At 39.9% G+C, this 12270-nt stretch overlaps 1 protein-coding gene and 1 long non-coding RNA gene across 2 annotated transcripts; both read right to left on the bottom strand.

Moving 5' to 3' along the window:
- Positions 1-1547: 1547 nt before the first annotated feature.
- On the bottom strand, positions 1548-2391 carry LOC118225648. The gene is made up of 2 exons (XR_004764869.1): positions 2019-2391; positions 1548-1867 (listed from the first exon to the last, which is right to left on the bottom strand). It is a non-coding gene; the product is annotated as an uncharacterized LOC118225648 (long non-coding RNA).
- A 2386-nt stretch (positions 2392-4777) lies between these two features.
- Positions 4778-12059, bottom strand: LOC118225643 (zinc finger protein 670-like). The gene is made up of 2 exons (XM_035414389.1): positions 10923-12059; positions 4778-5982 (listed from the first exon to the last, which is right to left on the bottom strand). The coding sequence occupies exons 1-2, from the start codon at positions 11263-11265 to the stop codon at positions 5954-5956; spliced, it is 372 nt and encodes a 123-aa protein (XP_035270280.1). The 5' UTR covers positions 11266-12059; the 3' UTR covers positions 4778-5953.
- Between the last annotated feature and the right edge of the window lie 211 nt (positions 12060-12270).

Raw genomic sequence — 12270 nt, 5'->3', positions numbered from 1 at the left:
GATAAAGACAGAGACAGTAAATCATGCTCTATCCACTTATGTTTTGCTCCAGAAAACGATGAGAGGTCTATCAGCAAATATTTGGCTTAGCTATGCCCAGAAGTCCTCAATAATAATTGTATTTTCCAAGAAATTATGAGAAATTGTTGACAACATTTCATTACGTGCAGCGTTTTCTGCTAACACAGAGTGAATGTGTAAGTGAATGCGATGATAAGAAAATTTTTGGTTACTCTGACCTATAAAACGCTATTCCAAAAGAAAAATCAGACGTTATACATCCCCTTTGAGACTGAGCGGTCATATATTGTCTTGGACAATCCGTTTGTGAATACAGGCATTTGTGATGCCTGGGTACCTTTCAAAATAGCTGTGCGTAATATCACACGTGTTGTTTACGGCATTGTCGCCCTTTTTAGTACAGTCTGGCTTGATTGACAATTCATTTATTCAGTAGGTATAGTAGAGTATAAGCTTTCTAATGATGTATAACATGTCTAATTTTGCTTTTGCTTTTAGCGTTTTATAGGTCAGCGTAACCGAAAATATTCTTATCATCGCATTCACTCTGTGGTAGCAGTAAAAGACGCTGCATGTTGTCAACGATTTTTCATAATTTCTTGAAAAATACTGTTGTTATTGAGGACTTCTGGGCATAGCTAAGCCATATGTTTGCTGATAGACTTATCTGACAGAAGCGGATATAACTGTACCATTTTGGTTGGTTCTCAAATCGCGTAAGCTGGCTTTGTCCACAACGTTCTAAAATTTCGAAAAGCACAGGGACATATTACGACTGCGTCAAACATCTGGAGCAATTTGGTTTGCCTGGAACATGCCAAGGCATAGACCCAGTCTGTTTTTGTTTTGATTTTGCCCGCACGCCAAGGTCTTTGGAAACTACTTCTTCTTCTAATTTCCGGCAGACTAGGCACAGGTAGTGCATTGCTGCCATAGACTGTATAAAAATACACTGGTTAAAAACATATATATACCGTTTTTTTTTAACCTCCGGCCGGTTAAAAACAACAACACATTTGGTCTTTGCAAACGGAAATGATGTACACGTTTATTTGCATATTGAGCGGGGAAGTGAGATCCAATCACAAGTGGTCACTGGAGATGCATGTGGAGATGCATTCTGATGCCAGGTGTGAACTGACATCCGTCTCGACTGAATCTGGATATATCTGGATACAAAGTACAGGTCTGAACAGGGCCATTGATTTACTGTCGCTGTCTCTATCTACTGAACACAGATACAGTTTCATCATTGCTATGTAAGTATTACTGCTCAAAATATTTCAGTTAAATTTTGAAATTGAGTGTCTTTAAATAGGTTAGTGGTATTATATAATGTGGATATTTATCTCTGCCAGGCGTGAGCCTGGAGGGGATTATGTGTTTGGTCGTGTGTGTGTGTTGTGCGTGTGTGTCTCTGTCTGCACCTAATCTCGTATATTACTGTAATCTTTTCTTGCATGGGTTCAGATTGAACTCATTTATGGAGCCCAGCAAGCTGTGTAAAATGATCTCAGTACCACCACTTATATTTTCACAGGTTTTAATCAGTCCAGTAATTAGGTACAGATGCATGAGCAAGGCGGTCACAGGCTACCGCTAGCGGTACAAACAAATCTTGTAAATCAGCTACGGCTGAATTACCATCTAGTGAAACAGTGACAAACACCAATTCTAAAAGAAACAAACAAAGCACAATTACTATACAACCGACGCACTATCCCCGCCAACATTAAAACAAAAACCCCCACATTCTATTCCATACACAGTATTCAAATAAAACCCATCAGCAACGTAGGCCAAAAAATCGCCGCTTATCCCACCTCACAGCGGGTCGTTCAATCCACTATAGTAGATAATAAAAATATTTATTTCAGTTCGCATCAAAACAAACTTTGTTGCCAATTATTACACATATTAAACTAATCCTTATTACTCTCAGTGCATCGGGAGAAATCGGACAACAGACAACATAGCAATACAAACGTTTCACTTACGATTCAAAGAGCGTGCTTGAATTTGACGGCGCCGCTTCCCTGGCATAAAATGCAATGCTGTTCTCCCAAGTGCATATTGAGCAGATCAAACAGACCTTTATAAAGGGACTACTTCCTCCCTATCGAATTCCCACTTCCTTTGAAAATCCCTACCACAGGGTGAAAACGTCGCTCTTTCACTGGGTCACACTACTGCGCCGATCAGCCTAATACTTGTTCTGCATGCTGACCAAGGGCCTGAATTGTCGAATATTTTGCAACGACAAGTATTTTTTTTGAATGAATTTCCATGATTGTCCATTGAAATACATTGAGTGCTAACTCCACCCCCCCTAACCGGCTGGTAGGGGCCGCAAGTGATCAACAACAGCTTCCATTTGGAATGAAACACCAGCAATGTAAAATGTCAATTTCAACGTGAAAATGGCAACAAAAACAATCCGCCAACTAACGGGGTACGTTAATGTTTGAATCTGTGGCAATTATTTTGTTGGCATTTTCACGTTGAAATTGACATTTCACATCGTTGGCCTTTTGGAATTATTCCTGTCCAGATTTGAAATGAAAGTGCTAGACTATAACATCAACATTAGCTCTGTCTAACACATTGTGGCTGATATGAATGAAATTAGCTAAAATGTCACCACCTTTAGGGTTACTTTACTGAATCAGCGTTTTTGGGCACATGGTAAGAACGTGTAATATTGTATTTGTCTGGTTGCATTGATTGTGTAGCCTCTATTGTTGCATCAGCAAAGCTAACACGCCTGGCAGAGATCTGCACTCTACTGAGTGCACTCTTCTAGTTTTCTTAGTGGTTTGGGTAGAGGGAGTAAGTTGGAGCGTTTGGAATCAGTGCCAGCCCTGAACTCTTGGGTAGAATTTGTGTCTTTGTTACTGCATAATGGTGTTCAAAATCAAAATTGCAATAAAGCAGTCAATCACAGAGCCTGAACCAGTCACTGCATGACTCTCATTCTCGAGTCTGAACGAGTGTAGTGAACGAACTGGTGAAAAAATCCTTTTAGTTAACGGAGTCCAATGATTCCAGTCCTGGAAAGAACCGTAAACCTGCTTACTCATTTTCTGTCTGTTACTTCACACCAGGCTAGCCAGTGGAAGATGGGCTCCCCCTCTATAGCTGGGTTCATCTCAAAATTTCTTCCCATTGAGGAGTTTTTTCTCATCGCTGCTTGAAGGTTTTCACCTTAAGTATTTGCTATTTGGGGGTTCAGGCCTAGTGTTTGCTCTGTTTCTTGCCTTGCTACTCTGTAAAGTGTCTGTGACAGTTCTCTGTAAAAATCGCTATACAAATAAAATTGAATTGAACATATATGATTGGCTGTTGATGATTTGTAGGCTCTTTTGCATCACACATTTACCCTTTGTAAACCCAAAGCTAGTTGCATATGCAGGTGCTGCTTACAAGATGAGTATAGTGCAAGACTCATATTTTCTCCTGCATCACACATTTGTGTTTGTCACCCTCTCTTTTTCTTTTGGTTTGAAACCACTGTCAAATGTATGTGGTGAACTTCATTTAGCATATTTATTTTCTAGAGGCTTCATATTTTATTGTTGTCATCCTCCAGCCCCTTGAGTGCAGAGCAAACTAGAGGCCAAAGGCTTTTGCAGTCTTAGGCCTAGATGTAGACTAGTTTAGCATATTTTTATGTCTTTGCTTCACAGGAGAGCAAAACAAAACTTTTATCAAACAATACAGTACCTGTAGCCACAATCAGTCTTCTAAAGCCTGATAATAATTGGAAAGGGGACTTGTGTTCTGTGTGAAGACACCCTGGAAAAAATGCTCTGTGATGCCGTTAAAGGGGAACTGCACCCAAAAATGTTTTTACTTTCATTTTTTTGCCATTATTCTGTAAGCCCTTCATGAATGTCACCCTGCAATAAAAATCAAGCAGCTACCATAATGATGTAAGTGAAGAGCCTCTTAGCTAAAAGCAGCAAAATTATCATGTTAGTAAACTAGCTAATGTTTATTTTTTAGGATGTGATGTGATATGTAATGTTGCTAGCTAAGCAGTTACATCTCACATCACATTCTAAAAAAACTAATTAAACATACAAATTGCCATTTCAGAATAAGCCTCTTACTGTTAATTAAAGTTTATAAGTACTTAGGATAACAAAATGGCTAATTTACTGCAAATATAGATGTGGCTAGATTCAGGATCCAAATGCCTTCTGACATTCCCCTCATGTCTGAAACAAATCCACTTGTTTCTCCTCATTGGCTTGGTCTTTTTGCACAGGAGGACATAAAACTCAAAATTGGGATTCTTGGCTTTGCTATTTGTACAGCCCACCACACAACAATGTTGTGACCTTTTCTTTAAATCTTGATCCACTGACTGCTAATACTAGCTCTATGGAGAACAATGGATTATTTAAAAAAAAAAAAGTACAGGCAGAGGAACACAGATCTGACAAATATCTGTGAAGTATGACAGAGATTACCAGTGCATCATAGATTTGATTTGAGCATGGTTATTTAGTAATATTTTCAAGGTAAATTCCCGCAGAGTATGCATTTTAAAACACACACATTGTAAAGATTTTGTACAGATTCACAAAAAAGAATGCAAAGCGGGTAAAAAATAATTTCCCAATTTTTACCTTGTCTGTCATTGACCCATATACAGTAGATACAGACAGGTTCAGTTGTGTAATCAGGCTGACCCACTGCCTTTATGTAGGGGAGAAGGCAATGGGCATAAAAGCCACTGTCCAGACAAGAGTTGGAATGGGTGAGCAGAGCAATATTTATTTCCAGTCATAAAGCAAAGGGAGAATTTGTGAAAAGGAAGCACATGGTACAACATATCAAACTATTAAAATACATTGGATTAATCTTTCCCAATGGCAATATACTTAAAACATAGATAACCTTACAGAATCTAAACCTTTGCTTTGTAGTAGGAAATACCTCTACAAATGATCAAATAGTGAGGAAAAATAATTAAATCATGTCCATTGTAGCAATCCTCACACGGGGCACCAAAATGTAAGGGGAAATAAATATATATTACCACATTCAATGATCAAATGGTGCAAAAGTATAATCAGCCCCATAATCGATTGTTAAATCATGATTACAAATTTCAACATTAAATATTAGCTAAATTAATAATCAATAATGTAATATGTGTAAGTCCTTTGAGATGGCAGGCTCTAAACATTTATACAAATAACAATCAGACTAATAAATTCTATTCTAAACCTTGTTGTCAAACAAACACATCTAAATTAAAATCCTGAAAGGCTAAATAAGGGAGGATATGGAAAGGGGGACTAGAGTGTTGCATGTGTGTGTCTAGTCATGTGTGTGATCAACAGCATACATGGTGCAGGGGAGAACAAAAGGTCCTCTGATGGAGCAAAGTATGATTTTAGCATGTGATGCTGACATGGCTACAGAGGGCCACTGGAGTTAGGTAGCCAAGTCTACCTACTCCCAGTGCACCTTGCCATTCTAAACACACGAGACCATATATCCAATAAGTTCAGTTAGATATCAGTGCAGGGAAAATCGGAAGCACAGATCTTGGTTAAAGTAAAATGGAAATGGAATTGTAAGCTAATGTTAGTAAGAAAGTATCTACGTTAGCTATGTAGAGCTAGGTGGCTGTGGCTAAGTACAAGCGATGTGATACAATCTAAATGATCAATACCATACTTCAGTGCATTTAAGAAACAAACAAGTTTTCCTCAGCTAAAAATGTGTGGATGATTGTCAGTCTTCCTGCTGGAGTGCAGATGTGTCCACCTGTGTCCAAAGAAACTCTGGCTTTGGTAGGCATCTCTGGATACCCCTTTGCTGCTCTCCTCTTAGCTGCTTGACACGCTGTCTAGAAGAGACGTGCACAAAGCTCGGTTTCTACGGACTCTTCTAGGTCTAATCCCAGTGGGGTTCACTAGGCCGAGGTGCACGTCCTCCAGGCGTCTGGAGATCACATGAGAGAACAGCAACAAATACTTACCGGCAAAAGAACATGACAGACACACTCTCTCTTGGGTTATAGCCACAACCCATGGTACTATCTCCAAGTAAACTTGTTAATTATCCTGCAAGTAAGCTAAAGGAACTGATCCACCACAAGATCAGTTTATTTACTAACTTTACATGTTGTTAGCATTCTTCAACATAGCAACAAGTAATTGCATCTAGCCTATGTACCTTCCTGCAACAGCAAACCAGCACAACTTCCAAATTCCAGACTCCCTTTAAGATACCAGCAACAAGGAAATACCAGCTTCTACAGACAGCACAACAGAAATCCAGAGACAGTGGCCAAGCCAGTTTCCTTGGACCAAAAAAGCCATGGGACCCACCATGCAGACTCATCTGCACTGCAGCAGTAAGACTGACAAACATCCAGCCATTAGCTTATGCCGAGTTCACACTACACTATTGAAGCCCTGATTTTCCGCTCGCCGACAGTTTTTGGAGATCGCCAACAAAGGTCCCAGATCAGAGGCAAATCGGCGTTCGCTCGGCGCTCGCAAATCGGCGCTCGATCGCTATGTGTGAACTGTTCAAAGACGCAATCAGAGAGACTCGCCGATGCATCGCAGACGACTGAAAGGTATCAAGCAGGCTAAATATCTGGATCCGGACCTGTCGGGGAGTCCAAATCCTGTTGTGTGAAGTGTCGTAACTGGCAAGGAGGGTGGCTACGAGCTATAGCCAATGAGAGCGCAAGACCTGGGGTGAGGGGAAACCTGGGGGAGGAGTAACACTTGCAACACGACACATCAACAAGCATGGCTACATTATGGCTTTATTTATTTATTATTTATTTTAGTTAATTAATTTATGGTTTTATTTTATACATGGTTTTATTTACCTCCAACTCTCTCTGCAGAACAGACAATCCTTGCTGCCCGCATATCCCAATCCATTCTCTCACCCATATTCTTTCCTTTCTCTTCCTGGTTTTTTCGCTGCAAATCAGCGCACAAACAACTTGGATCGCTCTTTTCTTGTGGATATCCATTTTTGGAAGAAAAAAATCCTGGCTGCGTCCGAATAGTTAAAAAAAAAAAAAAACGTCCTATGTCTTTTCCTAACCACTTTTCCTTGACCTCAATGAAAAACGTCATGAGGTTAAGGAAAGATGTGAAGGAGAATTCAAAAGGACTTAGGAAAAGACAACCGCGGTGCTAAGAGAATTCGACTGCACTTACACTAGGCTACGTAATTATGCAACGGTGGATGTTATTGGCGTGCGTCTTCCGTGGTGAAACTACAATGTTCCGAAGATGGACTACTAAAAGCGCATCTTAGATACTTTGCCCCGTGCGTTCTTACCGTGTTGTTTCATGCAGGCTATATAAATGTAGAAAACCTGGTGAAAAATATTACTTCAGTACCAAGGTTGGAATTGAAATAAAAAAGGAATATAGGCTACCAGTCAAAAAAGTGAAACGAAATGGTTGTCACATTGAGAATGGTTGGTCATGCTCACCCTCCTGTCCACTCATATTTATCGACATGAATCCCAATTAGTATGATTGTATGAAAATAATTCATTAAATTTAATGCAAGATAGGCATAGGTTAGGCCTACAAATTTACTACTGTACATATCATCGTTTTTAAGTTTCAAACATGTTGAATTAAAAACATAATCTGGCTAAAAACATCTTATATCCCTTTTTCTTGAAAGACAGACTTCCGTGTTATGGTAAATATGCTGATTATGATCTGATTATAAGCCTATGCATATAATAGCTTAAGAACCACGACACAACTCAGTCATGTTGACCGTTTGTTTTCGTGAACGGCCGAATGGTGCTTCGCTTTAAATGTTGCTGCCGTAAGGAATTGTGGGATGGCATTATCTCCTTTTCTTTCATAAAGGATGGTCCAATATACCCTATGCTAAAGGAGATAAGAAAGGAAGCATTGAAGCACCTTTCCTTAGCATTTAGAGAATTCGAACAGCTCTTATCATGGCTGCCACTTAGATACTTCCGGGTCATTTCACTCAGTTAGGAACCTTCCTAAGCAAAAAAGACTATTTGGACGCAGCCGGGAATTCCTCCTGGCGAAAGATCTTGTAATGTGTGACCCCTGTCACCGATCAGTCATGTAGTGTGCCAACCAGAACGACTTCAAGATTCCCAATTACAAGACAGAAAGTTGTGGTGTGAACAGTACAGCGATCTGACGACTTTGACAGTCATGTAGTGTGTGCTTGGCATTAGGGAGCTTGTTTTTGTTTCCAAAAAAGTATGTTATCAATTTTATGTAATGTTGCGTTTAGATTATATCACATGGCTTTTTAGTTAGCTACAGCCAAGTAGCCCCACATAGCTAGCTAACATATATACTCTGTTACTAACATTAGCTTGCACTCCACCTTTCTTTGAACCAAGATCTGTGGATGTGAAATCCCCGGTACTAATATACTCTTTAGAGATATGGTCTTGTACAGTATATTTAGGATGGCCATGTGGACTGGGATTAACTAGATGTAGCTAACCTCAGTAGCTGCCTGTAGCCATGTTAGCTTCACATGATAAAAAGCGATTCATAATTCGTTCCATCAAAGGAGACTTTGGTGAACACATGACTACACATGCAGCACTCTAGTCCCCTTTCCATCTGCTCACTTATTTAGCCTTTTAAGATTTTAGGTTAGATGTGTTTAATAAATTCTATTTTTTGAGACTGATTATGAAACTGAGAATATATTTATTAAAAACAGACACATTTTGATTATCTATCCTCACTATTCTATAATTAGTAGAGGTATCCCCCTACAGGTTTATAAGGGAGACCTTGTAATAAAAAATGTATTAGTGTTACACACACTCTGCATGGTCTGACAGCTACAAATCATATACACGCAAACATACACACAAAGAACCCACATCTATTTACAAATATAAACCAGCCAGAGAGAGAGACAGAAACAGCATACATGTGTTATAGGTGTGTGGCAGGACTCGCTTCAGGAGAGAGAATCAGGGCAATCTGGGGCCACATCTACAGGTTAAGGAGGCAGACACACTTGTGTCCCCTTAATAAATCAGCCCAGTTGTGTGTGCCTACTTTACCCCCCAACTTGCCACGACTCCATCTCACAGAGTGAGCACTGGTGCAAAGTATAAAATGGATGCTGTACAACAGGTCTATTCACTGCCTGTGATCCTTCTTAATTACACATTGCAAATAAACTTTAAATTATTTAAGATAAACTTTTTTTATTTATATTTATATTATTATTTTCATCTAAACAGTTTACTTTTCATTGGTGATAATTTGAACATAGAAATCAATAAAGTAACTCACATTCACACCAAAATGTAAGTCCTTATGATTTTTGAGTGTGCAGTTTGAATTTTAGAGGCAGTTAAAAATATTTTCTATTTGCAATATTTCTTCTAGCTCAATCAGCTGTTTATCCTTATGGGACTGTGCTACTGTTGGTGTTGACAGCATGGCATCATGTAAACTTAGCCATCATTTCAAACTTCACATGTGAACTGCATTTGGAGAAGCTCATTTCTTTTCAACTGAAGACTGACACAGAAGATCCAAATACACCAGAGAACTGAAGTTTTTCATTTTTAATGGAGACCAATTCTGAAACAAAACTGCAGTATTTTGCAGCCTGAATAAACAGCAGGATTTTCTCACTTTAAATGATGAGCAGGATTGTTCAAAACAGTATGTACAATTTCCTGAAATCCTAATCTGAAATTCCAGCCCTGAAGAAAACCATGAGGGAAAAGTAAGGAGGACTGAATCCAGCACCAAATGTGGCCAGGAATCCAGATCCATAAGAATATCAAAACAAAGCAATAAAAAAGTTTTTTAAAATGGAACACCCAATCATAATATTTTGCAACTTGAATGGTCCCTACTCTTTGTGAATTCGCATGTGTACTCTCAGAGTGTTTGACTGACCAAAACTCTTCCCGCATAGGGAGCAATGGAATGGACGCTCCCCAGTATGTATCCGCTGGTGTTTTGTCAGCTCTGATTGATACATGAACCCTTTCCCACATTGGGAACATTGGTGTGGACGCTCCCCTGTATGAAATCGTTCATGCGCTGTTAGTTTTGACGCAGAAACAAAATCTTTCCCACATTTTGAGCAGTGGTATGGGCGCTCCTCTATATGAGTTTGTTGATGTTTTCTTAAATTACCTATTTGACCAAAGCACTTCCCACACTGGGAACACTGGTATGGGCGCTCCCCTGTATGTGTTCGCTGATGTGTTGTCAGGTTTGATGCACATCTGAAACGCTTTCCACATTGGGAGCACTGGTATGGGGACTCCCCTGTATGCAGTCGCTTGTGCACTGTCAAGTCTGACTGATATACAAAACTCTTGCCACACTGGGAGCAGTGGTATTGACGCTCCCCTGTATGTGTTGGCAGGTGTTTTGTCAGATCTGATTGATAAATGAAACTCTTCCCACACACTGGGCAGTTCAAGGAGTGCTCCCCTGTATGAGTTCGCTGGTGCTTTCTCAAGTTTGATGCACATCTGAAACTCTTCCCACACTGAGAGCAGGGGAATGGGCGCTCCCCTGTATGAATTCGTTGGTGTATTGTCAGGTGCGACGCAGTTACAAATGTCTTCCCACAATAGGAGCAGTGGTATGGACGTTCCCCTGAATGTGCACGCTGATGTTTTTTCAAAACTGATGCAGAAATGAAACTATTTCCACACTGGGAGCATGGGTATGGGCGTTCACCCGTGTGAATTCGCTGATGCGTTTTCAGATCTGATGCTGATGTGAAACTCTTTCCACAGTGGGAGCAAGTATATGGGCGCTCCCCTGTATGAATTCGCTCATGTTTTTTCAAATCTGATGCAGATGTGAAACTTTTCCCACACCGGGAGCAGGGGTATGGGCGCTCACCTGTATGAATTCTTTCATGTTTTTTCAGATCTGATGCAGAAGTGAAACTCTTTCCACATTGGGAGCAGGGGTATGGACACTCCCCTGTGTGAATTCGCTGGTGTGTTATCAGATTGGATGCATACTTGAAACTCTTCCCACACATGAAGCATGTATGAGCCCCTGTAGTGCCTGTGTGGGAAGGTTTTGGGGTGGGGGTTGTCTTGGGGGCTGTGGGTTGCTGATAGGTGCTACTCCTGGGAGGCAGCATGTTCTCTGCTCTAGTTCTTCCAGAGCTCAGAATCCTGCTGTACTCCTCTGGGTGAACCTTCTCAATGTGCCAGTTCAGGGACGCTTCTTCCATGTGAACAAATGGGCACTGCAAGCAGGCAAAGACCTGAGATGACTCCTCATCACATTGCCCTGAGGAGACAATAGGTGGCACAACATATTAATCTTTAGAACAATAAGACATGTAAACAAGCATGAATACATACACACAATATACAGTCAGGGCTGCAGGTTAACTTTTCCATTGGTGGCACTGGTTCAATCACAGTCACATCAGCACATGACTTAGTCATAACCCCCTCTCAGGGTTTCTTTTTCAAACAAAACAGTTACCTATATTTCTTTGCAGAAAATGTGAAATAGAAAGACAAGGGTCTTCAGTGTGTCTTTGGTATATTGGAAATAAAAGAAACTGAAAAGAAAAAACAGCCTGTTGCCAATAGACTATTAATTAACCAATTGATTGAATTTTTTCAACTCAGACCTGATCTTCATAAATATATTTAAAATCAACGAAAAATAGGTCATCCTATCTTTAGCCTACGTGATGACATGACAATGACAGATACAGTTGTTTAGATCGAAAACGAAAGACATTCGATGGGAACCACAGAATAATGCACAGTCTTGCAATAGGTTTTCACTGATACAGCCTAGGCTATGGAAAATATCTAAACATCTAAATGTGATTAATAAATAGAATAAAGAATGTTTGTATCCTATAAAATTGAATTGCATTGAATTACCTCACTTTGTGCGAACCTTTAAGACTGTTAGGTGTACCCCCCATTTGCTCATTTACTTTTGCTGCAGTGAACTGTTTGGGGAAAAGCTAGAAACAGGGAAATTCACTTATACAGTAGACAAATTAACATAATGTCAAATAAAAGAGTTGTGTTTTGTATTTGGTTGCATATAATTTGCATGCCATGACTTCCTGATGTCTGTGACCTATCCATATCATCAGAGTCTGGATATCTTATTTTCAGGTTGTCCTACAAGCGATACAAAACTCTTTGCATTTGAATGGATCTCTATGGGAATTGGGGGGAAGTGGGACTAGACTCAGCTGTAAATT

The sequence above is a fragment of the Anguilla anguilla genome, chromosome 4, assembly GCF_013347855.1.
Source record: "Anguilla anguilla isolate fAngAng1 chromosome 4, fAngAng1.pri, whole genome shotgun sequence".
NCBI classification, from domain to species: Eukaryota; Metazoa; Chordata; class Actinopteri; order Anguilliformes; family Anguillidae; genus Anguilla; species Anguilla anguilla.
Note: the sequence above shows the minus strand (reverse complement) of the source record. Positions and strands in the feature narration are given on the sequence as shown.

Coding starts and splice junctions, on each gene's coding strand:
- LOC118225643 (XM_035414389.1), bottom strand. CDS start 11,265: ATGGAAGAAGCGTCCCTGAACTGGCACATTGAGAAGGTTCACCCAGAG. Junction 5,983..10,922: donor ACATGAAAGAATTCATACAG/GTGAGCGCCCAT, acceptor TGTGATCTCCAG/ACGCCTGGAGGACGTGCACC.